At 51.0% G+C, this 27,593-nt stretch overlaps 3 protein-coding genes across 9 annotated transcripts; 1 reads left to right on the top strand and 2 right to left on the bottom strand.

The window, feature by feature from the left end:
* Positions 1 to 370: 370 nt before the first annotated feature.
* On the bottom strand, positions 371 to 14,695 carry CGREF1 (cell growth regulator with EF-hand domain 1). Of its 6 annotated transcripts, none has more exons than XM_025867906.2 (7): positions 14,050 to 14,695; positions 11,675 to 11,786; positions 2,754 to 2,847; positions 1,627 to 1,692; positions 1,480 to 1,550; positions 1,218 to 1,342; positions 371 to 1,002 (listed from the first exon to the last, which is right to left on the bottom strand). In XM_025867906.2, exons 3-7 carry the CDS (start codon positions 2,828 to 2,830, stop codon positions 559 to 561), a joined length of 783 nt encoding a protein of 260 aa, XP_025723691.1. In that variant the 5' UTR covers positions 2,831 to 2,847; positions 11,675 to 11,786; positions 14,050 to 14,695; the 3' UTR covers positions 371 to 558. The 6 variants fall into 6 exon arrangements, with proteins under 6 accessions (XP_025723691.1, XP_073753239.1, XP_025723692.1 ...); XM_073897138.1 differs by lacking the exons at positions 11,675 to 11,786; positions 14,050 to 14,695 and adding exons at positions 5,087 to 5,202; positions 7,645 to 7,697; XM_025867907.2 differs by lacking the exon at positions 11,675 to 11,786 and having other exon boundaries at positions 14,050 to 14,151.
* Positions 14,696 to 18,190: 3,495 nt separating this feature from the next.
* On the top strand, positions 18,191 to 23,677 carry ABHD1 (abhydrolase domain containing 1). Its single transcript, XM_073897937.1, is given in 10 exon segments — positions 18,191 to 18,499; positions 20,927 to 21,093; positions 21,850 to 21,876; positions 21,878 to 22,030; positions 22,227 to 22,272; positions 22,432 to 22,544; positions 22,672 to 22,845; positions 23,006 to 23,054; positions 23,152 to 23,312; positions 23,437 to 23,677. Coding segments are annotated over 10 exon segments (1,440 nt in total).
* Positions 23,674 to 27,536, bottom strand: PREB (prolactin regulatory element binding). Of its 2 annotated transcripts, XM_025867913.2 has the most exons (9): positions 27,152 to 27,534; positions 26,356 to 26,548; positions 25,945 to 26,165; positions 25,687 to 25,767; positions 25,463 to 25,587; positions 25,094 to 25,267; positions 24,881 to 24,953; positions 24,532 to 24,691; positions 23,674 to 24,367 (listed from the first exon to the last, which is right to left on the bottom strand). In XM_025867913.2, the coding sequence occupies exons 1-9, from the start codon at positions 27,284 to 27,286 to the stop codon at positions 24,273 to 24,275; spliced, it is 1,257 nt and encodes a 418-aa protein (XP_025723698.1). In that variant the 5' UTR covers positions 27,287 to 27,534; the 3' UTR covers positions 23,674 to 24,272. The 2 variants fall into 2 exon arrangements, with proteins under 2 accessions (XP_025723698.1, XP_025723699.1); XM_025867914.2 differs by lacking the exon at positions 24,532 to 24,691 and having other exon boundaries at positions 27,152 to 27,536.
* Positions 27,537 to 27,593: the final 57 nt, after the last annotated feature.

The raw sequence follows: 27,593 nt of genomic DNA on the forward strand, positions 1-27,593 counted from the left end.
TGTAGAAAATGCCCAGCATGACGCCTGGTGTGTACTCGGCTCTCAGTAAATGGCCATTCTTGTTAATATTACGGGGAGGGCACCTACAGGGTGGTGGGGAGGACCGGCTCGGAGCTGCAGGAGGGTCCTGGGTGTCTGAACCCCAGGGGAGGGGGAAGAGGGGCATTTGGGCCCCAGCGAGAGGCTGCGCTCTCTTCCCCAGCTTGTCTGCAGCTGGGCCCCGCTGCCGTCCCCTGCTGTCTCAGCACCCTCTGGGAACAGGGTGGAAGCCGAAGCCCCTCCCAGAGGCCTGTCCAATCCCCCACCCCCTGCGTCCCTGAGGCCAGACCGGCCAGACCAGTTAAGTAGATGGCCCAAGCAGATGAGTTCATTCAGTTCTTTATTGGTTATCTGGGCCCTAAAGCTGCCCCCTCAACTTCGGGTCTCCCTGAGCTGCACAGAAAGACCTGCCCCTCCGGGGCCAGGAAGCAGACATACACCCAGCATACACAGCCCACTCTTTGGGGCTTATGTTCTGGTGCTGAGACTTCTAGGGGTGCAAATCTCTAGCCTCAAGGTTCATATCTCATCATTCTCCAGTTGAATAACATGAACTTCAAACTCATTTGGGGTGTTCTTGGATTCCGGTGTTTCCCCTGGATGCTCCTCTGCGTCCTTTCCAGCGTCACTGGCCTCTTCCTGGCCCGTAGCCTCTGCTCTAGGGCCTGGGGCTTCTCTTTCAGCCTCTGCCTGTCCCCCAGCCTCCTGTACAGGCTCCAAGGACTCCCTTGTGGCCTCTACCTGTGCCCCATCTTCTCTGGGACCCAGGGCTCCCTGCAGCTCTTGTCTGGACGGGCTTTTAGCTAATGGGGACTGCCTCCCAACATCTTGTGGCTCTGGGGGCTCTTTGGGCTCTGTGTGCCTTGGGGCCTCTCCTGGGAAGTTGATGAGCTCTGCAGGGGTCATGAGCCCATCCCCATTCAGGTCCTGGGTCTCGAGCACCTTGTCCACTACCAGGATCACCTGTGGAAGCACACGTTTGCTGGAGAGTCTGCAGCAGAAAGAGATGTTCCCAGGAGCTCTGACCCTCCCAACACCTCCCCACATCCCTGCCAGGCAGGCTCAGAGCACTTCTTTTATTGTGGATTCACCAAAAGAGTCATGATGAAAAAGACTAAAGCCCCAAGAAGCTGAGTCTCCTTCGTGGGAGAAGGGGCCCCCCGGCCAGCAGGGCTTACCGGGTTGGCGATAGGAAAATCAGCAGCTCCGGGCGCCAGAGCTGCAGTTAACATGGACAACAGCTCCAGGCCGTCCAGCTGTCCACTTTGGTCATAGTCGTGGAGGGCAAAGAGGTAGAGGAGAACTAAGGAGGAGAAGCCGGATCAGAAGAGGCACCAGGAACAGGTGGAGGAGGCAGGGGGCAACTGACAGCCCGGGGTCAGTCCTGGCTCTGCTGCCCCTGAGCCCCCTGCCCACTGGCCCCGGTGCCCAGCCCCTCACCCTGCTCCCGGCTCATGTGTTCCGGCTCCTTTTCCATTCTCTCCAGTCCCTGTAGGTAGTTCTGCAGAAGCCTGGCAGAAATGGGGAAAGTAAGCCCAGAGAGGCCAGTGTGCAGACCCAGGCCCAGCCCCCGCCCGGCCCACTCACCGAAGCTGCTCCTGGCCTGGCTGGAAGGGGTTGGACAGGGGCAGCTGCTGCACCTCGGCGTCCAGCCTGGAGGAGGAAGAGAAGGGCCAGGCTTGCCAAGAGCCTCCCTGAGGATCCGGCCTACCAGCCTTCCACCCTCAAGCTCCTGGCAGAGTTCTCTCCCCAGGCCCAAGGGGCGTTGTTCTCTCAAATTCCCAAACACCTTGTGGGGAGGAGGCCCTTCTGGTCTTAGAAGCAGAACCTGACTCCCTCAGACTGGTTTTACAGATTCCTAACTTAGATGTTAAGGGAAAACCCAAATAAAGCACCTGCTTAGACAGAGGCCAGATGAAGCCACACCTAGTAGATACAAGTTGGAGACCCAAGAAAACAGTGAGTGGGTGTCCGGACAGCGGGGCTCGCGGTCACCCTTCGGCTCTGGGGCCGGGCCCGAGGGGCAGGTCTGTGGCTCAGCCCCGAGGCACTGCCCAGGTTTCCGCAGACCGGTTTTGCTCCACGACACAAGCTGAGGGCGTAGATGTTGGTTTTGGAGTTTTGATCTGCTCAGGCTTTCTTTCTCAGTCCTCCAAGCCCAAGATTTGCTCCCAGTTCTGGAAGGGGCTGCCTGTTTGCCCAGATCAGTCCAGACCTGTGAGGCCAGATGGCTGGCAGGAGCTGCGGCAGCAGCCTTTGTCCCCATGGCCAGCCTTGCTGCTCTCCCTATATCTGTCCCCCTACCCCAGCCCACGTACTTGCGGTGTGCTCTTCACACCGGAACCCTTGAGACGGTTGGGCACACAACCCCGAATTGGTCTGCTAATGATCTCCAAGGCTCTGGCATTCCCACATAAGGTCTTGAGAAGAGAAGCGCAGCCCCTTCCCCGGCCCAAAGCTTCTTCCCCAAACTTCACACCCCGCTGGAACGGAGTCCCCGGATCCCAGATGAGCTGATCCCAGCAAAGGTGCACCAGGTGCCCACTCTGCGAAGGGCGCCCCTATGGGCACAGACAGAGATGGCAGTAACTGGGGAAGGGGGGTGGATACATACACTCCAGGCTCCTGCCTCCCAGAGGGGCCCAGCACACCCTCAGATTCTCCAGAGACCCTCCATATCCCAGCCTGTGGCCCTGCCCTCTGAGGCCCATTACCTCACGGTTCCATCCTTGGGCGCGGCCTGACTCAGGGGCAGCAGCACTAACATTCTCATTGCCAAAGGTAACAACATCCTTGCTGGAACTGGAACTAGGAACAGAGTCAGGGAGTCAAGGGGAAGGGAGGTCTGCCACAGAGTGGGGGGATGGGAGGGTTAGACAGGCACGCCTTTGCTCCCGGCCTCCACCTGCAGCCAGGTGACAGGACTCCTGCTCAGGGAGGAGGCCCGCACAGACATCAGCCATCCCCTGTGGAATTTGTCCGAAACAAATCTTACTCCGGACCCATTGTGTAAAGCACATAAATCAGACCCGCTGTGGTGGAAGCAGCTCTGCAGGCAGGAGCCCCTCCCCACACCCATGCCCCCCCTACCCCCACTGAGGTGCCCTGCCCATCCCCCAACCCCATCCCCGCCCCTCCAGCCCGAGGTGCTCGGAGAAGTGCTGTTCAAGTACATCTACTCCAGTCCAGTCCCTCACTTTGTGATGGAAACTAGCTCCAAGACCTTAAGAAAAAGGCCAAATCAGAAATGCGGAGGGTCACAAAAAGACCATGACTTACACAGAGGCAGATTATTCGCCTGTATTTATTAAAACTCAGCCAAGAGCAAATTGGTAAAGGCTCAGACTCCTTGAAACAGATCTAAACTCAGTTAAGGATTGAAACAAATCAGAGTCAAACCAACAGTGGCCCCAGGACCTATTCCTTTTTCTTGGGAAATCCCAATAGAAAAGAAAAAACAAAAGCTTCCTTTAGACCTACACTGTGCAGGCCCATTGGCAACACAAGCACTTGGTTATATGAAAACAGAGAAAGGATCAGTCAGAAGCACAGAGCATGAAGCTTACTTGACTAGTCCCAGGTGGGACGGGACGTATGTTATCATAATGAATTCCTAAGGAAGCACACGCCCACCACAGCTGAAGCCTGAGACCCATCCCCATATCTAGCAAGATAAATCATCAGGTGCAGAGGATCAGGGACCTGTCATGGTCTTGGGCATTCTGGCTGGCACAGAATTCTCCTGGAGAAATGTCTGTAGCTTTCATCAGATGCTCAAAGAGCTCCATGGCTCTAACAAGGTGCAGAAGCACTGCTAGGCTGGACATCAACTGCTTCAGAGAGGTGGGGTAGGGCAGGGGAGCATCCAGCCCATGGGAAGATGCTTGTGGGAGGCTGGTTGTAGCTGTGCAAGCAGAGCTGCCTTGAGGAAGAAGCAACAAAACATGGAAGTCTACAAGGTGAAGCTACCGAGAGGCATAGAAACTGTCTTTAGGGCACCTGGGTGGCTCAGTCGGTTGGGTGTCTGCCTTCAGCTCAGGTCGTGATCCCGGGGTCTTGGATTGAGCCCCACATGGGGCTCTCTGCTCATCAGGGAGTCTGCTTCTCCCTCTCTCTACCACTCCCCCCTGCTTGTGCTCTCTCTCTCTCTCGAATAAATAAATAAAATATTTAAAAAAAAAGAAAGAAACTGCCTTTAGTTTTCTCTGCATACGTGGCCCTAGTAGATATCATGAGTCTACATAGTTGATTGGTGTCCGTAATCTGCAGTGGCCAAATGGGTGTTGAAGCCACTGCTCCCCTAAAGGTGTTCATGAACATTGGCTGCAATATAGATCCTTGAGCTCCAGATGTTGCACCCAAGAGAGAAAACAAGTCTTGGGCCCATCCGAGGGAGGGAGTTGGAACTGAGATCCCCATATCATCAACTGGGGGCCCTCAGAGGTCCCACTGCCGTGGACACATCTCAGTGAAAGGGTCTTCTAGAAAAATATCCAAACCTCCATGTCTGGGCGTATCATAGTAAATGTCCCAATGAAAAGTCATTCCAAAGCTGAATAAAAATAGAACGTGTCTTTTCAAATGCATTGAGTTGGCAAGAAAGTAAGAAATTCTGAGTACGAAAGCACAGTGAAAATGGTAATCCTCCGGGGGGGGGGGGGGGGATGAGCTTGAAGTTAGCTTTTGCCTTAAGAGTGTCTGCCAAACCAAATCCAAGTTTGCACTATCAGTCTGAGCCCTTAGTGCAACAGAGGAGCCCAGAGATAAGGCCTGGACCCACCCAGTGTGAGGAGACTAGTAGTGGATTCCCTACCTAAAGCTGGGATTCAAACAGCCCCACCCAATCATAAGGGTGATCAAAAAGTAAATGTGCCACAAAGAAGGGCAGCACAAATCTCGCCTGTCTTGACCTTGGTGCTGGGTGGAAGGGATAAAGTCTTCCCCGAGAATTTGTAAGAAGCTTGCTCTACTGTGGGTGCAAGACCTGAACTAGGCTACCTCTGTGGTTCAAAAACCTAAAGCAGATCATTTATATATTAAGTGGTACCTGGTTGAGAGTACCTCCAGTCGACTACTAGAGGAAAATAGACATCTTGTCCAAGAAACACAACTCCAATCCAGGCCTCAAAGAAATTCCATTGGTAAAGTGTCATGGAGCATGACCTCACAGCCAGAAAGTCATAAACATGCAAGGAAATAAGACACTGTGAGTGAGAGCCAGCTAACCAATAGCGGGTAAAACCAGGCTTGCAAATTAAAGACATGGGAATTATCATACAGAGAACATAAAGTATATTTAATATGTTTCAAGACATTAAAGAGAAGCTTGAAACTATGCGAAAGGAATATAAGCATAAAAATGACCAAGAAGATCTGAAGAAAACCAAACATAACTTACACAAATATAATGAAAAGATTGATTTAAAAATGCAAATAGTAAGCGTTAGACTCAGACGATGTGAGAATTAATGAACAAATTATCCAGAAGATAGCTCGTTGAGCCAAATAAAGCATCGAAGGAGTGTTCTAAGATAGAACAGCTGAAATTTTTCCAATCTATTACAAAACACTAATACTCTAACCCAGGAAGCCCAACAATCCAAGGAAAATTAAATAAACAGGATACACACCCAGAGCTATTCTGAAACTATAGAATACCAAGAAAAAGAGAAGATCTTAAAAGCTATCAGAAAGAAAAGACAAATCCCCCAAAAGGACAACAGACTGACAGCTGATTTCTCAACAGCAACAGTGATTCCAGATTACAGTAGTACTATAGTATTTTAACACATTGAGAAGGGGGAGTGGTGGGGAGGGAGAACTGCCATTCTAGAATTCTAGTTTCAGCAAAATTATCTTCCAAGAATGAGGTGAAACAAAAAGTTTTCATAAACAACAAATTAGAGAATTTGCCACCAACATTCCTCCATTAAAGGAAATTCTAAGGGATCTATTGCAGGAAAAAGGAAAATGATGCCAGAAGGGTTTGAAATGCAAGGAAATATGGTGAGCAGAAAAGAAAAAAAAATCAGAAAGTATTTGGGAAAATAGAAACAAACATAGACTGATAATTATGTTAATATAGGAAGCAAAAAAAGGTGGACTGAGCTACAATATTGGACAACATTAAGATGTAAGGTGAGGATGGTTGTTTGGGAAGAGAGTAGACATATTGAGCAACTTTGTTAAATATGCATGTAAAGGTCCTAAGGATAACCACTAAAAAAACAGAAATGGAATGTATGACCTCAAACCAGCAGAGAAAAAAATGAGTGGAATTTTTTTTTAATGTAGATTTATTGTTTTTTTTAAAGATTTTATTTATTTTTTTTTGACAGAGAGAGACACAGCGAGAGAGGGAACACCAGCAGGGGGAGTGGGAGAGGGAGAAGCAGGCTTCCTGAGGAGCAGGGAGCCCGATGCGGGGCTCGATGCGGGGCTCGATGCGGGGCTCGATGCGGGGCTCGATCCCAGGACACTGGGATTATGACCTGAGCCGAAGGCACACACTTAACGACTGAGCCACCCAGGCGCCCCGAGTGGAATTTTTTTTTAAATGACTTCAAAAAGGGCCCCTGGGTGACTCAGATGGTTAAGCGTCTGCCTTCGGCTCAGGTCATGATCCCAGGGTCCTGGGATCGAGTCCCGCATTGGGCTCCCCGCTCAGCGGGGAGCCTGATTCTCCCTCTGTTTCTCTCTCTCTCTCTGTCTCTCATGAATAAATAAATAAAATCTTTAAAAAAAATGACTTCAAAGGAAGGCAGAAAAGAGAAGAGAGAAACTTAAAAAATTAAAAAGGAAGGCAAATAGAAAGCATAAAATAAGATGGTAAAAATATATCTAAGTTTATCAGTGGTCATAACTATAAATTCTTTAAATTCATCAGTTAAGAAATAGAAATTACCAAAACATATACAAAACAAAATACAGTTACATGTAATTTTCAGGAGATGAACCTAAAAAGTATAGACACAGGTTGAAAGCAAAAGGATGGAAGAAGGACATATAAAGCAATTTTAGAAAGCCAGTAATAGACAAAAGAAAGCTAGTATAGCTTTACTGGCATTAGACTAGACTTTAAGATGAAAGGCATTATCATAGACAAAAGAATGTCGTTACAAAATTCATAAAAATCTAATCCCCTGGGGTGCCTGGGTGGCTCAGTTGGTTAAGCGACTGCCTCCGGCTCAGGTCATGATCCTGGAGTCCCTGGATCGAGTCCCGCATCGGGCTCCCTGCTGAGCAGGGAGTCTGCTTCTCCCTCTGACCCTCCCCCCATCTCATGTGCTTTCTCTCTCATTCTCTCTGTCTCTCAAATAAATAAATAAAATCTTTAAAAAAAAAAAATCTAATCCCCTGGGAAGATATCATAGTTCTGAACTTGTATATGTCTAATAACATAGTCCCAAAACATCTAAAATAAAAACTGGCAAAACACAACACACCTATTCGAATGGCCAAAACCCAGGACACTCACCACACTAAACACTGGCAAGGAGGTGAAGCAGCAGGAACCCTCATTCATTGCTGGTGGGAATGCAAAATGGTGCAGCCCCTTCGGAAGACACTTAGGCAAGTTTCGTATGAAGCTAACCGTATTCTTACCATACAATCCAGCAAATCCAGCAATTGCACTCCTTCATATTTACTGAGAGGAGCTGAAAAATCGTGTCCACAGAAAAACCTGCACACAGATGTTTACAGCAGCTTTATTCATAATTGCCAAAACTCAAAAGCAACCAAGATGCCCTTCAATAGGGGAGGGGGAAATAAACTGTGGTATATTCAGACAATGGAATATTAGTACTAAAAAGAAATGAGCTATCAAGCCATGAAAAGACCTAGAGGAATCTAAATGAATATTACTAAGTGAAAGAAGCCAATCTGAAAAGGCTATGCACTGTATGATTCCGACGATATGACATTCTGGAAAAGGCAAACCTGTGGAGACAGTCAAAATATCAATGGTTGCTAGGGGTTGGGGTAGAAGGGATGAAGAAGTGGAGCACAGAAGATTTTAGGGCAGTGTAACTACTCTCTATGATACTATAATGATGGAGACATGTCATTATATATTTGTCCAAACCCACAGAATGTACAAGAATGAACCCTACCGTAAACTATGGACTTTGCGTGATGATGTGTCAGTGTAGGTTCATCCAGTTGTCACGAATGTACACTCCGGTCTGGGATGCTGATAATGGGGGAACAGCGGGGGGGGGGGGGGGGGGGGCACAGAGGTATACAGGAAATCTCTGTACCTCCCTCTCAATTTTGCTGTGAACCTAAAACTGCTCTAAAAAAATAAAATCTTAAAAAAAAAACTAGCAGAACTACAAGGAAAAAGTCTAATCTGCCATCATGGTAGGAGAATTTAACATACCTCATTCAGTATTTGAAAGATCAAGCAGACTAAAAATGAGGAAGAATGTAGAAGGTTGAATAAAGCACTTAATATGCCTGAGCTAATGAACAAATGAGAGACCCTCCCACTTCAGTCCCTTAGCAAATACATATTCTTCTCAATGCATGTGGAATATTTATAAAAACTGACAAGTAATAGGCCAGAGCACATGGCTCAGTGAATATCCAAGAATCTGTCTCACACTATATGACTGACATGTAATTACATAGAAAGTAATAACAAAAATGATGCAAAAAACTCACATATATGGAAATTAAAGGGTATACTTGAATGTGGATCAGAGAAGAATATCATAATGGAAACTGTTAAATACTTAGATGATACTGGGAAAGTATGCATGAAAACAAGATAGGTAGCCAGAGGGAACATGGACTGACCTAAAAGCATCTATTAGAAGAAAGGGCCAAAAGTTCATGAGTTAAGCTTCCAACTCAATAAGGTAGTAAAATAGAAGAAACTTAAAGAAATAAAAAATAAAAGATGGCAGAGATTAGGAATACGATAGAGAAGAGCAACAAAGCCAGATACTGGTGTTTCTTTAAAAGGACTAATAAAATAGACAAACCTCTGACAACTCGCATTAAGAACGAGAAAAGGCACAAATAAAGAACATTAGCAGTGAACATGGGGACATAACTACAGAAACAGCAGAAATTTGAAAACTCAGAGGTCAGAGTTAATTTCCTAGAAAAACTTAATAGCAAAACTGATAGAGGAAGAAATAGCAAATCGTAATAGTCCTGTAACCATTAAATAAATTGAATCAGTGAGGATTAACCTCTATTGTTTGAGGGACTACAAACCTGAAATGTTTCTAGAGAGCAACCTGCAAAGGTACAGTAATTGCCATGAAACTCTGACCCAAGGATACCATCCTGAGGATTACATAGGGAGGAACTCACATGGAAAAGAAATTATAAAGATATTTATAATGGTGCTATCCATATTAGTGAAAGAAACATAATCAACCTGAATAGCTAACATTTAGGCAGTGGCTAAGCAAATCACATTCTATGACGGAGCAATTAGAAATGATATAAATATGTCAGAGCACCTGGGTGGCTCAGTCAGTTGTGCACCTGACTCTTGGTTTCAGCTCAGGTCATGGTCTCAGGGTCTGGGATTGGGGGGGTGGCACCCCACCCCCCTGCATCAGGCTCTGAGCTTGGTGGGGAGTCTGCTTCTCTCCCTCTCTCTCTCCCCTGCCCAACCCTCTGCTCTCTCGCTCTCAAATAATGTTTTTTAAATGATAAATATTGCAAACTCAAGTTTAAAGGAAAAAATAGATGTGAATATATCAAAGGTTTAAACTTCTGCATCAGGAGAGACACCATAAGTCAAGTACAACAGAACAGGTGAGAGAGGACTAGGGGCGTGCAAGTAGGGTTCAAAACTACCTGGGTTCTCGGGAGCGGGGAGCTCATGGAAGCCTGCCTCAACAGGGGGCGAAAGACAGAAATCTCAAGAGAGAGCCCATGGGGACTGAGGAAAGATGCAAGACTGCAGATGTCTGTGCCTGAACCAGGAGGATCAGGGAGAAGGTCCTGCACACACGGTGCCTGAGCGTTCTGGAAGCAATGGCTGAAGGAGGGTACAGGTCAATGGGACAGGGGGCCCTGGTTCTTTATGTCCAGAGTGCCGCTGGGTTTCTTGGGGGGGGGGCGGTGGGGTGCTGGTGGCTGGCTTCAGCTGAGGGTTCCAGTCTCTAAGGTGGAAGAAGAGGCACGTAATGGCTGAGAAGGCCAGCGGGCCAGAAGCCAGAAGGAGAATGCTGGAAAGTAGAGACCCTAGGACTAGAAGCCACAGAGGATAGCGTGAGTCGCACCAGACGTCAAAGACCTTTGTTGACAAAGACCAAGAGGGTGAGCATCCGCAGGGAAGGCAAATAGAAATATAAGTTTGTAGAATGAAGATAAAGTTTACTTACTTCTTTAATACTTATTAAGCACCTACTATGTGTGAGGCACTATCTTAGAAGGGAGATGATAATATAAAGTAGAATTATTTATCCTTTTTGTTCTTTTTTTTGTTTTAAAGATTTTATTTATTTACTTGAGAGAGAGAGCAGGAGAGGGGGGAGGGTCCGAGGGAGAAGCAGACTCCCCGCTGAGCGGGGAGCCTGACGCGGGGCTCGATCCCGGGACTCCAGGATCCTGACCTGAGCAGAAGGCAGTCGCCCAACCGACTGAGCCACCCAGGCGCCCTACCCTTTTCATTCTTAAAGCTTGCACATATGTAAGTAAGAAAAGATACAAATGTTAGACAATGATTGAGGGAAAGACAGAGAAACACATAATTACTAAAGGAGAGCTGGCACATGGGGCGCCTAGGGGGCTCAGTCGTTAAGCGTCTGCCTTCGCCTCAGGTCATGATCCCAGGGTCCTGGGATCGAGCCCCGCATCGGGCTCCCTGCTCCGCGGGAAGCCTGCTTCTCCCTCACCCACTCCCCCTGCTTGCGTTCCCTCTCTCGCTGTGTCTCTCTCTGTCAAATAAATAAATAAAATCTTTAAAGAAAAAAAAAGAAGAAGAGGAGGAGGCACAGCCGCAAGGTGAAGGGTATGGGCCCTCACCTCAGGCTGCCTGAATCCAAATCCTGGCTCTGGAACTGTCAGACTTCTGTGTTTTAGTTTCTCCATCTACAATGTGGGGCAGACGAGAGCACCTCTCGCGGGGTGTGGTAAGGTTCCACGACACGAGATTCTACACATTTTGCACAGTGCCTGGTTGTACAATAACGCCTGTTTCCCTCCAGAAGTTTTCCTGTACTGCCCTGCAGTGGCTCCACACATACCCACCGTCCTGGTCTCCCCACCTGGATACTCTCAGATTGTTTCCTGTAGCCCCACCCCATCTGTTTACTGCCAGGACCGGGGCCTACAGGAGGAGCTAGAGTTAATTTAAATCCCACAGAGCTGTCAAAACCTATTATCTGGGCTTCTCATGCACTAGCAGTTGCCTTTTAAAAGAAGACTCTCTGGTGGTAGCAATTCAGGCATAAAGAGGAAGCACCCCTCAGATCCCACTAATCTACTCACTCGTTAGGCCAGATGCGCTGGTTTGCAAAACAAGTCTACAAATTCCTTGACACTTCTTCCCACAAAGGACCAAGTCTAATTTGCCTTTCCTTGTATACGATCTGGACTTAGCCACTCACTTCTAACCAACAGCTGAAATGAAGGTGTGGGTCAGAAAAGGTGCCATAGCTTGTACCTGGTTCTGCTTCTCTCTCACTCTGTCTCCGCACGCGCAGATATGCACCTCTGGGAGGCCTGAGCTGCCACGGAAGAAGTCTGGCGTCCCCGAAGCTGCCACGCTGAAAAGACTATGACCTTGGGTACGTTAATTATCGTCCCTGAACTTCAGTTACCTTATCTGCACAATGAGATAATAGTGAGTGCATAATGAATTACTTCTTGCACAAATTAATGTAGTAGCCTCTCTCTTGCCCTTGCCTCTGGTAGCTTCTCCACTTAAGGAACCTTCCAGGGGCACCTGGGTAGCTCAGTCAGTTAAGCATCTTGACTCTCAGTTTTGGCTCAGGTCATGATCTCGGGGTGGTGAGATTGAGCCCCATGTCCTGAGCATGGAGCCTGCCTGAGATTCTCTCCTTCCCTCTTCCTCTGATCTTCCCCCGTGTGCTCTCTCTCTGTCTCTCAAATAAATAAATAAATCTTAAAAAAAAAAAAAGAACCCTCCATACCCACATCACATTAAGCTTCCTTAGCTAGAACACCACTGCTCCAAAATCTTCAGTGGCTCCCTATTTCTATTACAGTCCACGGTCCTCACCCTGGCATTCAAGGTCTTCTACAATCAGCTATCAGGTTACCATTTTATATTTGTCTTCCAGTGCTCCATTACACTAACACTCAGCTTCAAACAAAAGGGTGACTGGAGTACCCCCGAAGTGCTTCTCACTTTCACTTTTCAGTGCTTTAGCTTTTGCCCAAGCTGTTCTACCCTCTACCTGGAATACCCTGGGCTCTCCTGACAACCTGAGCATTCTGGTTATAGTTCATGTCACAAACTTAAATAACTGTATGGCTCACCTCTATTGTTTAAAAGTAGTCAAGCTAAGGCACCTCAAGTAACATGTAATGAGGTTGGTGTGATGTGATTTGTTCACGCTTAAGACATTTCTCAGCACTTAACAAAAGCTTTTGTAAGCAACAGAAATAAAGCCGTTATTGAACCACTGCCTGTCAAACAAATGTGTTCCTAATCATTTCCTACAACCATAAAGCGAACAAATGTAATTTACCCTCATGACCACCTGAAAGCCACCACAACTCTTAGTTAACAGTTGTGATGTAATTCAGCAGTTATTCACATCCTTCACACACACTCACATTCATACACTCACATTCACAATGACTCTCAGGCCTCAAATTTCTTTGAGCCTTGACACCAGCGCAGTGAGGAGAGCCCAGCCTTGGGGTCAGACCTCTGATCAGATCCTGCCTCTTGGTTCTGACAGTGTGATCTGACAGGTGTCTTAACCTCTCTGAGCCTGGGATAACAGTATCTGTCTTGTAAGGGCCTGGGGAAGATGCAATGGGATAATGCAGGTTAAATGACTGGCATTTGAGGGCGCCTGGGTGGTTCAGATGGTTAAGTGTCTGCCTTCAGCTCAGGTCATGATCCCAGGGTCCTGGGATCGAGTCCCGCATCGGGCTCCCTGCTCCTTGGGAGCCTGCTTCTCCCTCTGCTTCTCTCTCTCTCCCTCTGTCTCTCATGAATGAATAAATAAAATCTTAAAAAAAAATGACTGGCATTTGAGGATTTCCAGAGAATCTAGGATGTGGCAGGGGCCTTTGTTCTTTGGTAGCTTCCCATCCAGTGCAAAACTTTTTCCACAGCATCCCTGTCAATGGCCATTCAGCCCTTGCTTGACTTTCCAGGTCAAGGGTCTGGCACCTCATAGGGCATCCATTCTGTTTCTGGCTGAGTCTCATTGTCCAGAAGTTATTTTGAACCGAATCCTAACCCTTAACTTATCCCTCTGGTGCCCCTGTGCCTCCCAGGACACGGCCCCGCCCCCTAAAAAAAGAAGAGAGAGTGGTTCTACAGCCAAAAAGGTCCCACACCTGAGAGCCGGTCTCCACCCTGCCACTTCCAGCTGGGTGATAACCTGGGGCCCCTCCCCAGCCCCCCTTTTCTTCATCTGTCAAATGAGGATCAAACTCCCGCCAGCCCCCAAGCCCCCTCCCAGGATGTCAGAGCGACAAAGGGTCGGGAATTGTGGAACCCCATCATCACACCTAGGAAGCTCAAGATTCGCTTTCGAGCCCCTTCCTCTACCCACTCACCCGGGGGCTGGGGGTGGGGGGGAACCCTCCTCCCTGGAGGTGCCCCGAGGCGGGAGCCGCCGCTCCAGCCCCGTCCGCGCCGCAGGGGGACGCAGGGGGACGCAGAGGGACTGCGCCTGCAGCCTGGGGACCCAGACGCCGGGAGGGCGCCGCGGCCCCGCGGTCCCGCCCCGCGGCGACCCGTGCGTCCCCGCCGGCTTTGGTGGCGGCGGCGGCGGCGGTCCTCAACCCGCCCAGCCCGGTGCCCGGCCGCCCCGGGGCGGAGCGCGGACCCACCTGCGGCGGCGCGATGAGGGCCGGGGTCCGGCTTCGCGGCGGCTCGACGCTGTGCGCCGGCCGCGCCTCGACTCGCCGCCGCCGCCGCCGCCGCCGGGCCCTCCCCCCGGGCCGCTCCACGTGGCCGCTCCACGTCGCCCTCCCGCCGGCCGCCGCCCTGGCCCGGGCAGAGCTCGCAGGGGCCGCGGCCGCCACCCTCCGCAGCCCCCGCACCCCCGCCGGGCTTCCTCCCCGCGGTCCCCGCGCGCGCGTGTGCGTGTGTGAGCGCGCGTGTGTGCGTGTGCGTGTGTGCGCGCGCGCGTCTCCGTGAGAGAGACAGAGACGGACATCTAGAGACACAGAGACAAAGAGGCGGATGGCACGCTGGTGTTTACGAGAAGCAGGTCTAACGGTGCGGGTGCCGCCGGTGCCACAACCTGCTGGCCCCCAGATGTGCAGGACAAGACAGCAGCTGTTAGTGTGACCGTGACTGCTGGCTGTGCGTGTGAGGCGCCCGTGACGGTAGGGGTATGGGCGCTGTATCCAGACTGACAAGATGGCCCTGAGAGAGTATGGCCGGTGTGTGAATGACTGGGTGTGTGACAGGAGAGGACGTTCGTGGCACACGTGTCCGGGTATCTGGTGGAACTCTTCCTGAGTTGTCTGTGATGCTCAAGGGACAGCCGTGACTGCCGGTTTCCAGGGAAGGTGTCATTGTGTGGCTGTGACCGTGTGCATCCCTGAGAAGTGGCTCCATATGAGACATAGGTGCGGAGGGCCTAGGAAAGGATCATCTTAAGGGCGATGGTGGCAGTCGTTTGTCAGCACAGAGTGTAGCTTTGCAGTCAAAATGGTGTGTCACCTACTTTCGTCACAGTGATCGGTTCCACCTACGCTTCAGACTACATCCTCACCCGCTGGCCCAAGGTCTTAGTTCTTTAAAGGAGTAACTTCAACTCTCCCAGAATCTTCAGAATCTTCAACTTCTCCCTCTCCATCAGTTCCTTCCCATCAGCATCTATCACGACAAACAGACTCTCATCAAGGTCACCCTGTCCTCCTTCCTATGGTGGACACTGCTGCATACTACCCGCTGGAATTATGGTATCCCCTGGCTGCAGCGACACCATTCTTTCTCTTGGCATTTCTTCTTCGTTTTGTGTCCGAGTCCTCTGGGCTGTCTCCTCACTCCCCATCTGCTCATGTGTTCATCTGTTCATGTAGTTTCCGTCACTATCTGTTGTGGGTGGAACTGAGTCCCTCAAAAAGTCATATGTTGTCATCCTAACCCCCAATACCTCAGAATGTGACCTTATGGGGAAATAGGGTCATTGCAGGTATAATTAGTGAAAATGAGGTCATGTTGGCCCACGCTACTCCAATATGACCGGTGTCCATACACACACACACAGGGAGAACAGCATGTGAAGACGCAGACAGAGATTGGAATGAAGCTTCTACATGCCAAGGAATGCCAAAGGTTGCCAGCAAACCCCCGGAAGCTAGAGAAGAGGCATGGAACAGATGCTTCCTCACAGCTCTCAGAAGGAGCCAATCTTTCTGAACCTTGGACTTCTAGTCTCCAGAACTGTCAGACAGTAAACGTCTGTTGTTTAAGACAGCCAGCGTGTAGTACTTTGTTATGGCAACTCTGCAAACTAATATATCATTTAAATGCTGATGACTACCGAATCTGAAATTCCAATCTCCGAGCCCCAGACCAATTCAGGAATTGAACATTCTCTAATTTGTGCCTAGATTTTAATTTATAAAGGTGACTGAGTGACAACATGGAGAAGTCAATGCCACTGAAAGAAACATTTAATGTTACAGTTCCCCAAGAAGCGAGAGGCACAGCTCACCACACAGGACAGCAGGGGGAGGCACCAGTGTAGAGGGCAGAAAGGAGCCGGGGGTGGGGGGGTGGGGGGGTGGGTGGAATGGGGGGTGGGGGTGGGGAGGCACAGGCCACAGCCTTTGCTAAATGGGAAAGGCAAGGCAAGGTAGACAGCTTAGGATTGGCTAGTTGGAGTCATTCAGGCAGGCTTTGGGACATAGGAACCGTCCCTAGTTATCTGACACCTGACCCTGGGTTGATTTTAGGAGAGGGGAAATATTGGTTTGTTGAGTGAGAATTAGATTAAAGAAGCAGCTCAGAGTATGGGCTCTGGATTGCAGGTGAGATATCAACTTTGGCTGTTAGTTTGGCCCTGTGATTCATGGATGCCAAGTAGACAAATACAGAATCTAAGAAAACACAATTATCAGCGAGCACACTAACCTCTATGTGTCTCAGAACGAATCTTCCTCCTCCTCAAACCTCCTCTTCCCCAGTTCCACCAGCCCAGGGACTGGCACTGCCATGCATCCCTGAGTCATACAGTCAGAAACTTGGGACTCCTTCATGATTTCTCCTTCTCTCCCAACCTCCAACCTACCACCAGGTCCTATCAGTTCCGCCTCCTATCCTAAAGATCTTCACTCCTCTTTGGAGCTTCCTCCAGGCCAGGCAGCCATCTGCCATTCCAAAGTTCTCTTAACAGCCTAACTGGCCTGTTTCCTTTCTCAGCCTCCTCCAATCCATTCTCCAAGTTGCGTGAATGGTTCTTCTAAAACACAATTCCGGTCATGTCACCCACCCCTTCGTAAAACTCTTTGATGGCTTTCCTCTACCCTTTGTTTAAACTCTAACATCCCCCCCTTTTTAAAGATTTTATTTATTTATTTGACAGAGAGAGAGAGAGATAGCAAGAGAGGGAACACAAGCAGGGGGAGTGGGAGAGGGAGAAGCAGGCTTCCCGCCGAGCCTGACACGGGACTTGATCCCAGGATCCTGGGATCATAACCTGAGCCGAAGTTGCCCCAAACTCTAACATCCTTTGTGTAGCTGCTCACAGCTTGATTCTTGACCATCTCGTATGCCCCAGACACACCAGATTTCTTTTGGTTCCTTTAAGAAGTCTCTCACATCTAGGCTTTTGCTTATGCTGTTTCTGCTCCTGAAACTGTTCTCTCCCCACCTCTCCTTTGCCTGGGAAACTCCTACTCGTTTTTTGGTTTCACCTTAAGTGTACCATCATTCAACATCTGAGTACACTTTATCTGACCCGTGGAGTTTGGGCACCCTCCTCAGTGCTCCTACTGCAGCTGTACTTCCCTTACCCAGCCCCATGCCCTATGGCAGGGGTTCAACCCTGACTACACATTTGAATCTTCCAGAGAACATCTAAGTTATATTGACACCTAGGCTCCTCTCCAGACCAACTATAGCAGGGGGTGAGGCCTGGGTGCTGGTAGTTTTTTTAAAACTCCCAGATGATTCCAATCTTCAGTCAAGGTCGCGAACCACTGCTCTGTTAGATTATGTATTTGTTTCCACATTCCAGTGATGAGAGGGAACAGCATCCCCGGGGCATCCCTAGTGCCTGATACAAAGTGGGTGATGAGTACATTCCATCGTGCTTACTTGACAGGGATTAGATGAGACAGTGCAGAGTGACACTGTGTGAATGACTGTAACCTGTGTGTGTGTGTGACTCTATGTGGAATGCCATGCACTCAATAGCTGAAACCTGTGTGACAGTCTGGGGTGTCACAGTGTGAATGTCTGTGTCCAGTCTGGGAAGACCACTGTGAATGGCTGAACACGGTGGGACTGCAGAGCGTTTTCACAAGGTGAGTGGCCGTGTCCTGATTGAGGAGGTCACAGGATGCCACCACAGGAGTAGCTGTGTCCTGTGTGCCAATGACTGGGGACCGTGACCAGGCTGCCTAACTCAAGCGGCCGGGGCACGGTTTGAAGAAGGCGCTGGAGGCACCTCTCACCAAGATGGCGGCGGTGCGGGAGGCCGCTAGTCCTCGCAAGGGGCGGCACCACCGGTGACCGCGAGGCGGGAGCAGGAGGCGCCCGGGCGCGCGACCCGGGCGATGGGGCGGGGAGGCCATTAGCAGGTGACTCGGCTCAGCTCGGCGGCCGGCGAGGTCCCGGCACCGCCCCTCACCACGCCCGCCGCGGGGCCCTGTGGAGGTGGGCGGGGCCCGAACCCCCGCCCCGCCCCGCCGCGGCCGCGGTCCCTGCACAGGCCGGCCGATGGCCGGTAACGGGCGGGACCGGGCGCTGGAGCCGATCAAGAACTTGGGGGTCGGAACCCAAACACCCAAGATGCCGAGCTCCTCCCAGAGCCCTCAGAATGGCACCTGGACAGAGCCCGTCTCCCTGCTTTTAGGTCTTGGCGTCACCCCCTACTTGGGCTTACTACTGGAGATATGTGCCCCTGGTGGATGCGGGTGCAGAGCTCTGGCCGGCGGGTTTAGGATCCTCGGGCCTAAGGAGCAGCTTCCAGCCAGGGGCTCGAGCCCTTTGTGGGAGGTGGCACGATTGGGCCTCCCGCAACAGGTGAAATTTGATGCCCCCACCCCACCACCAGCCCTGCCGCGTGCTGCAGCAGGGTTCTGCTTTGCTCTGATCACCTAAGGGAGAGTCGGTTCTTTGCCTGCCTAGATTCTCTGCATCCCGTAGGCTCCCCGTACCAGTTGGGCCTTTCAGGCACCGGAGGGGTGCTGCTCCCTAGGATGTGGGCAGACATTTGGGGAAGGGCGGGGTAGAAGGCATCCCGAGGTGTCAGGCCGATGCTTTCCTCTTCTAAAAAGGCAGTCTAGCTGAGTTTCTCACTAGCTTCACCGAATAAAGGAACTGGAGGCCTGTGTGGCTCTGGCTAACTCCCCCCACCCCATCAGCTTAGTAGGCCCTTGCTTCTCTCACAGGCTGGGGGAGGTTCCCTGCCTAGCTCAGGACTAATGGATAACCCTGTCGTTCATTCTGCCTTAACTTCTAGGCTCTCCATGTATATATGGTGCAGTGGGAAAGTCTGAAGAGATTTTTCACTGAAATTTAGATAAAATACATTAATTTACATACCCAGAAAAATCTAAGTCTTTTAAATCTTCATTAAACTGCTCTAGGTAATGGAGTCTAATATAAAACCAATTGATTCAAGCCCTTAAAAAAAGATCTATAGGGAATTTAAATGTTGCCTAGACTTTTCTCTATTTTCAGAGCTTTTTACATTCGCATGTATTGTCTGCCTTAATAAAAGATCCAAACCCACAGTACCCTATAAATCTTACCTTCCAAGCCTAATTTCAAAAGTCAGTCATTTCAGACCAGAGCTCTACTTAACTCACCATTTTCCTTTGCTTGCAACCAGCCACGAAGTCAGAGACCTCTGCCTCTTTATATTCCAAACCCTTCCTTGACTTCCAAATACTGCTTAAAATGCAGGAAGTGCATTCTGGAAGTCCTGAGGAGTTTGGATTGTCCAGCATGTTAATGAACTAGTATCGATTCATCCACAGAGACCAATGGCATATTACTAATTAATTCTCAAGAAATGAGTCAAGAAACTCTTCACTAGAGCTAAAATGAAATTAACCTGTGACCTAATCTGTTCTACACTGAGCTATTTGATCAAAGATTCCAAAAATTAGTAACTCAAAATCCTGGCAATGAGGAGGTAATAGAGTACAGTGACTAAGAGCATGAGCTCTAGAGTCAGACCTGGGTTTGAATCCCAGCTCCACCTCTAGCTGTCTTTGGCAAGATAATTTATTCAACATTCAAACCTGTTCCCATAGGGGAATCACAGGATCTATGCCAAAGAACTGTTGTGAAAATCACAGGATATAATCATGTAAAGTGCTTAGCACAATGCCTGAAACATGTGCACTCAACAAGTTTTACCTACTAGTATTGGTAGTAGCACAATTGCGAATTACACTTTGCCTCTTGCTTGCTGTGTGACTTTGGGGAAACTTCATCTGAGCCATAGTTTCTTCACTTACAAATATCCTAGCCCCTAAGGTTGGGCTTAGCCTAGTACCTGCACATAGCACACAATGAATCACAAGCATCATTATTCCAGGGCTTAAGGAGCAGGGTACAAGTCACATCTCGAGACAGTGGCACGAACAACTTGGCCTCTCTAGTTCATAATTTGCCTAGCCTTTTGTGAGTACTGAGCCTGCAGAAGACCTACAAATCTGATCATCAGGTTCCTTAGGGCTCGTACCAGAAATGCAATTTCTATTTCTTGAGCCTGAGGCCTTTTGGCTTTCTACAGCACACCCCTCTTTCATAAGCCATGTGGCTAGGCCCTCTCACTCACTTGATGTGCAACCAGAAGAACCAGCAGAGGCGTTGAAAGTCAGGGCCAACTCCCCCACTGACCTGTCTGTCCCTGCCACTCTCTGTTATACCTTCCTTCTGGCTGGCATAAAAGAAGAGAAAAATCTGTTCCCATCGGGACTATTCCTCCTTTGGAGTATGCTCTAACAGCAAGCCCCATGACTAAGAAAATGAGGTGCTGTGGTCGAAGCCCTTCAGCTGTGAGCACACGCTGTAGGGAATGCGAGTATGTGGCAATGGGGTGCTAAAGCCAGGAGCCAGCCTGGCCAGAGCTAGTCTTAGGAAGATGCCAGTGTGGGTAATTCAACTGCAGAGCAAAAGTCACAGACTGAATGGTGCTGTACTTCTTCAGCCTCTGACGGGGATGCCAACCCTTTCCACAAGGAGTCAGTTGGGCAATGTATATTACCTACTCTCTCCAAACTGGGGCTAGGGCACAGATAGGCTGAGCGGGAGAGTCAGCACTCGGTCAGCTGCAGCAGCTCCCAGCCCTGGCACTGAGTCAGTTCAGTCAGGCCGGGGAGGTGGCACTCCAGGACTGGAGTTCTTGAGGGCTCCGGCTGGACTACGTTCACAGAAGTGACTTGGCCGTTCTGGGCCGAGGTGTGCTAGATTTCTCACCGCCTGAGGCTGGCCTCTGGAGAGGGGTCACGCTGGTGTCGGGTGCCTCACTGGCCTTGCAAACACCAGGGGGTGAGGCAGACTGTGTTGTAGTTGCAGAGGCCTCAACTGGTGACTGGGTCCTGGTTTCTGGCCTTCCTGGAGCAACACTGTCCAGTCACTCTGGAGACTTTCTACCCTACGCTATGGTGTTTTGAGGGACAGCTACAAACCATCTTCCGAGTCTTACTGCAGTCTCAGCCTCCAGTCCCTTACTGGAGGTAAGAAGGGACAGAGGAGTAAACATGAGGCTGCAACTACCGGGGAATCCTGTCTTCCTTCTTTAAACTGAAGGTAATCTTTGCCCCATCTACCCCGGTGTGTTGGGGGTAACAATGAGTGGCTATATGGAAGGGCTATTTTTTTTTTAATTTTTTTTAAAGATTTTATTTATTTGAGAGAAAGAGAATGAGAGACAGAGAGCATGAGAGGGAGGAGAGTCAGAGGGAGCAGCAGACTCCCTGCTGAGCAGGGAGCCCGATGTGGCACTTGAAGCCGGGACTCCAGGATCATGACCTGAGCCGAAGGCAGTCGCTTAACCAACTGAGCCACCCAGGCGCCCTGGAAGGGCTATTTAATTGCTCAACCATGAGGTAGTATTTAATCATTTATGTCCCATTACACCTTGTTATGGTCTTTTTTTTTTTAAGATTTTATTTGAAAGAGAGCATATGAGAGAGAGAGAGCATGAGCAGGGCCGGGGGCAGAGGGAGGAGCAGGCTCCCTGCTGAGCAAGGAACCCAACTCCATCCCAGGACCCTGGGATCATCACCTGAGCCGAAGGCAGATGCTTAACTGACTGAGCCAACCAGGTGCCCCACACCTTGTAAGGATCTTAATGTCTTGCAAAGTGTATGCCCTCAAATGATGCCAATGGGAAGGTTTGGGAGTTGTTTGTTGATCAAGAGAGGTAAACCTTTTGAAGTACATGGAATTCCTAATAGTATCTTTGTGTACCCTTTTCTCCTGAACCACAGTGAAGTCCTCCACACCCCAGATGGAAGCGTTTCTGCTAGACTGGGCCGGCCGGCACAGCAGCAGTCAGTACCCTGACCCTACTACCCAGCCCATTGTATTACTGCTTCCTGGTATCACAGGCAGTAGCCAGGACTCCTATATCTTCCAACTGGCCAACCAAGCTCTGAGGGATGGTTATAGGTAAGGATGGGCCAAGTCCAGAGAAGTGGGTGGTGTCTGAGAACTTGTAATAGGGAGGTCACTGAAGACCCTGATACCTCTGGGGAGAAGGCACTATATGAAGGGCACCTTCTGACTGGGGTGTTTCTGAAGGCTACCAGAGAGGAGTGGGGCTTCTAGGGAGGGTCTGGCTGAGATGTACCTATGTGTGCCACAGAGCTGTTGTATTTAATAACCGGGGCTGCCGTGGGGAAGAACTGCTCGTGAGGACCCTCCTTCCTCATTGTAGCCCTTCCCCCCACTCCCTTAAGAGATCCTTGACCCTGGGGCTCTACCTTACCTATCCTCCTTCCACGCCCCTTCCACCTTTCCGCCTTCAGGCCAGGGCCTCCCTCCCTCCCCAATGATCTGGTTTGCCTCAGACCCACAGGGCCTTTTCTGCCAACAATACTGAAGATCTGGAGACAGTCGTGAACCACACAAAGCACCGCTACTCCCAAGCTCCACTGCTGGCCGTGGGCATCTCTCTTGGAGGGTAAGAGTTGCCTGGGCTTGACCCAAAGGCCCAGTCTTCCTTTGTTCCCTCCTCCATGCCTTCTTGCCCTCTCCTCCGTGCCCGCTCACTAATGCAAACCCTTCTTTCGTGGCCCCTGGCCCATCAGGGTACTAGTGCTGAACCACCCAGCACGAACAGGGCAGGCTTCGAGGCTGGTGGTGGCACTGACTCTATCTGCGTGCTGGGATTCCTCTGAGACCACCCGCTTCCTGGGGACCCCACTCCACTCACTGCTCTTCAGTCAGCGCCTCGCTGCTGAGCTCTGCCACATTGTGAACCGGCAGGGTCTTGGCAAGTGGGAGGAGGCAGAAGACAGGGAGGGATGGCGGACACACCAGGTTCTCCCAGTGCTCAGGTCAGTTCTCTATCTGGGTTTGCTCACTCATGAGACAGACAGGGTCAGGTCCAGGAGAGGCAAACCTCTATGAACTCTTTTGCAGAAACAGAAAGGTGATGGAAAAGGTTGGGAACGTAGACTTCATGCTACAGGTATAGTCTTTCAACCACGACCCCCTGCCCAAAGTTGTTCAGTTATCTTCTACTCCCTAGCCTCATCTTAGCCTATCCCACCCTCGACCCCGGGCAGGCCCGCACAATCCACCAGTTTGATGAGCGCTACGCAACTGTGGCCTTTGGATATCAAGACTGTGTTACCTACTACCAAACAGCAAGCCCAAGAACCAAGGTAGATGCCATCCAGACCCCTGTGCTCTGCCTCAATGCAGCTGACGACCCCTTTTCCCCAATCCATGATGAGCAGCCTGAATCTGGATGCTTTAGAGGCCCCAGGGAAAATGGGCCATGAGGTGCAAGTGGAGAGCACCTGGGCTCTCAGGAAAGGCCTGGGTTCTGACCTCCTCTCCAACCCTCCCCAAGCCCTTCCCCTACAGGCTGCCCAATGCTCTGCCCACGTGGCACTGCTCATCACAGCCCGGGGTGGCCACATTGGCTTCCTGGAAGGGCTGTTCCCCTGGCAGCACTGCTACATGACCCGCCCCTTACATCAGTACACCAAAGCCGTCTTCCAGCCCTCGGCGGAGCTGCTCAACCTCAGCGGTCTCTTCCCCTTCCAAGAGAGGCAAGAGCTGACAGGAGTACCACCAGGGTCTTAATTCAGTCTTCGCTTATTTATTAAATATCAACTTTTCCCGAAGAACGGGCTGAGGTTCATTTTCCCTTTTCTCAAGGTTAGGGTAGACCATCCAGGAACTTACTGTGTCTGTAGCCGAGCTGGCTTGGAGCTACCAGCTGGACCCAGAGACAACAGCTTGAGTCTTCCTTTTGCCCCTTCCTTCCCTAACTGCAAGTCCCAGGCCAGGGCCTGCCCCAGCAAACACCAGGGGCTCATGTGAAGAGCAACTCATGGACAGCAGTACCTTCAGGTTCTTGGGCATCCTCACATATTTCTGGAGAGAGGACACGCTCAACTCTGGAGCCTCTGTTAGGCAGAGGGAAAGATGCAGGTGGAGTGGCCTGGGCTGCAGGTACCACTGTCCTGGGTGGATCCACAGATGATGAAGGGTTCCCAGGACTCAGAGTCACACAGGGCCATAGCCAAGCTTTCACTGGGCGGGGCAGGCAGTGCCCATCAGTCTCATCAGAAGCAACCCCACTGTGGACCCAGGTGGGGTGAGCAACGGGGTGCAGGCCTCCACTCTGGTATATAAGATGGCAGTGTCCACACTCGATTCCCCAGGAGCATGAAGGCTAAAGAAAACCTGGGAAGACACCCTGGAGCAGCACGATGGTCATAACAATAAGCCCGACACAGAGCAGGAGCAACAACCAGACAGGAACACTCCCTGCACGAGAGTAAGGAAAGAAGTCAGCAGGCAAAGGGATTCACAGCCCTAAGAACAGAACCGTTTAAGAGGGGGGGCAGATGGCTACAGACAAGCAGCCCATTCTCCAGGGGGCAAGTTTCTGCTATAGCTAGAGGTAGGTACCCTCCACCCCAATGACTCACTCCGCGAGGGCAGCAGGTGCAGCTGGCAACGACTGTCCACAGCCACAGAGAACAGGGCAGTTTCATGGAACCCGAGGAGCTCTGGACCACGACCCTTCTCAGGTAGAAAGGCCACATCCGTCACGACAATGCCATGAGCCTCCTTCACATAGTAGAGGCGCTGGAGACAGAAGAACTAGTGAGGCAAGGCCTAGTTGGAAACATTCCTTCTGGAAAACATGCTCCCTTGTCCCCAGATGGCCTTCCCTCTATGGGCTGGGCCAGACTCCTTCCCGCACACTTAGATTGAAGCAGGTCTAGATTCTCCCCCTCAAGAGCCCCCAGGGCTGTGCCCACCTCTACGCCTTACCTGGAGAGAGAAAGCTATGTAGATGGCGACAGAGCCGGTGACTGTGCCCAGGCCTAGGAAGGTACCCGACTCACTGCAACAAACAAAGTGTACACTGTTCTGGAGGCCTGTGCAGCAAAATTCACTAACAGTGGTCTTCAGAGCCTCAGACTGGACACCTTCCCAAGTTCCCCCAGGCACCCCGCAACCAGTCAAGCCACCACTGTCTCACACCTGACACTAAGGCAGGAGATGACTTCATGGCCACAGGACTTGGTCCGAAGGGGCAGGAAGGTGGAGCCATCCCAGGCTGTGAGGTAGCAGGGTGGGGGCTGGCGCAGACGCTTGTGGGGAATCTGCACTGTGAAGAGTCGCAGCCTGGTAGGTTGGTCTGGAACCTGCCCAAACCTGGGGGGGGGGGGGGGCAGGCGGAGAGGCTGTTCAGCTCCCGGGGCCTGCCTAGCCCTTCTCAGAGGCTTGTGCCCTCCTGTACCCTGGTCAGGCCTGGGGTAATACCCACCAAGGTTGCAACCCTCCCCAGCTTCCCCCCTCCCCACCAAATCTAGGCTGGGCCTCTTTTAGCTACCCTCTGGGGTCTCACACCTGCAGGCCTGGTAGCGGTAAGGCGTGTTAGAAAAGGTGGGTCCGTTCTCTTGCCAGTGCAGCTGTGTCACCAGCTGATCCTTCTGCCACACGGAGGCCTTAAGGTCCCAGCCCACAGTTACCAACTAGTCAGGAATCAAGATTCCAAGGATGGACAGTTAGGGGATCCACCTACTGGACAAGCATCATCATCACCTACTTTCTCCACCCTCTCACTTCCTCACCTTGCCATTAGGCCCCAAAGCCAGGTCCTCAATCTCTCCTTCGTGGGCTCTGAACTCCAGAACTTTCTCTAGGCTGGGTACCTGCAGCCAAACCACCAGCATGGTTACCCCAGGTAACTGGCAAGGCGCCATGATCCCCACCCGTCTCTGCCACTCAGTGCAGGCTTCACTCACAAGTCTCCCAGAACCGAGGTTCGATTTCTCACAATTCTGGCCTTGTTGCTATCGACACTGATCCCCTAATCCCCAAAATCATACCTTCCAGATACGAACGTAGCCATCCGTCCCTCCAGTGGCAAGCAGGGTGTTATCATGGTTGAAGCATACAACTTTCTGAAACGGATCAGGGCTGAAGTCTGTCTGCACCGCTTGCAAATTCTCTACACTGAGTTCTATCCCCCCCTGGTGGGTTTCAGCTCCAGACTTCTTCTCTACTGGGGCTGCCCCCTTCCTCTGTCGAGGCCCCTGCTCCTTGCAACCTGCAATACAAACAGCCTGCCAGGTTCCAGCTTCTATAGTAAGTAGCACTGGTCTCCTCCCTAGTAGTGAACATCTGGCTTCTTCCCTGCTACCACAACCCACACTTCCAGCCCCACTTCTTTTAGAAACCAAAATAAGTGATCTTACTCATTTAACCCTTTCCCCAAAGCGAAAGAGGGAGCTTCTCACCTGCCTTCTCTGCCTTGGTTTTGCCCTTCTGCTGATGGGTCTGGAAGCGCAGGAGCTGACAGTGGGCATCCTGCCCTGCGGCAAGGATGTTACCAGCCAGTGCCAAGTTCATGGTAGCCCGTGTCTCTGTGTCATGGGAGTGTAGCAAAGAGGCACTCAGGCGCCCATTAATCTGCTCTAGCTGTAGAAAGTGCTGTGGAAGAGAGAACCAGGATGAGCAAGGTTCAGGGGTGCCCAGAGTGCACCTCAAGGGCAAACTTAGATCCTATAGTCTAAAGCCATACCCCTTTGATTACTGCACTTTCTACTTTAAAAGGCTTTTTCCAGCCTGCTTGCTTCTTTCCCTTTCTTGGTTTCTTTCTTTCAAACCGCACAAATCTGTACAGGAAGGAGGGTTAGGATTAATACTTCCAGTTCACAAAATAACAGGGTGACCCTCAGAGGAGTGAAGAAACCTAGCCTAAAGGCCAAATGCAGCATTCCTGCCGCTGCTGGAGAGCAGTGGGACAAGTCTTTGCGGCGCCCCCAGAAAAGTCCAGGATTAAGACCCCTGGAGCTGCTCTTGAGGTCGAGTTGAAGCCTAAGTTCCTGCCTAAGCGGCGCTGTGTATTTTTACTCTACCTTAGGAGTTGCTGGTGAGTAAGTTCTTAGCTGAAATTCGCGCTGGGGCGCCCGAAAAGCCTAGACTTCCCACCGGGGAGAGGTAAGGTCTGAAGCTTGAGGTGCGACCATCCCCAAGATCCCCTACCACCATCACCCCTGGCGTGACCCGGCCCCAGTGGCCCTGAGCTCTCACCACGCCATTCTTTATGCCCGTCTTGGCAGCGCCTCCTCCGCCTGCAGCGATGAGCAGCCCCGTGCTGGGGTCGACCTGAAGCGCATACAACGGGAACGGGGCCCGGTACAGCTCTGGCGCCCGTCGCCGGCCCATTCTGCTCGCGGCGCGCTTCACTGTACGTACCGCGGCACCCGGGACATGCCGCGCCGGCTTTTGACCCCTGTCCCGGTCGCTATTTAACTTGGTCCTGTGGCCGCCAGGAAGATTCCCGACTCCTCTGTCACAACCTCCGAGCTGCCAAAACTCTAACCCAGCGATTTGCCAAAACGACACTCAGTGACCCGGATCTCCACCGCCCGTCTTTAACCGGGTCTGCGTGTCGCGCAGTGCGCACGCGCACCTAGCCCGCTGCTCCCCTTGCGCAGGCGCAGGACCGCCAATACGCGTCAGCACTAGCGGG

Source organism: Callorhinus ursinus, unplaced genomic scaffold (genome assembly GCF_003265705.2).
Source record: "Callorhinus ursinus isolate GAN/ISIS: 27379988/994484 unplaced genomic scaffold, GSC_fseal_2.0 scaffold10, whole genome shotgun sequence".
Lineage (NCBI taxonomy): Eukaryota > Metazoa > Chordata > Mammalia > Carnivora > Otariidae > Callorhinus > Callorhinus ursinus.

Excerpts from the sequence above, each read along its gene's own strand:
- PREB (XM_025867913.2), bottom strand. The coding sequence starts at position 27,286 with ATGGGCCGGCGACGGGCGCCAGAGCTGTACCGGGCCCCGTTCCCGTTG. Across the intron at positions 25,588-25,686 it reads CTTTGGGGCCTAATGGCAAG|TTGGTAACTGTGGGCTGGGA; the intron begins GTGAGGAAGTGA and ends ATTCCTGACTAG. Across the intron at positions 24,954-25,093 it reads ATCTCCTGCCTTAGTGTCAG|TGAGTCGGGTACCTTCCTAG; the intron begins GTGTGAGACAGT and ends TGTTTGTTGCAG.
- CGREF1 (XM_073897138.1), bottom strand. The coding sequence starts at position 7,682 with ATGAAGGAGTGCAATTGCTGGATTTGCTGGATTGTATG. Across the intron at positions 1,551-1,626 it reads CCAGGCCAGGAGCAGCTTCG|GCTTCTGCAGAACTACCTAC; the intron begins GTGAGTGGGCCG and ends CATTTCTGCCAG. Across the intron at positions 1,003-1,217 it reads ATTTTCCTATCGCCAACCCG|GTGATCCTGGTAGTGGACAA; the intron begins GTAAGCCCTGCT and ends GTGCTTCCACAG.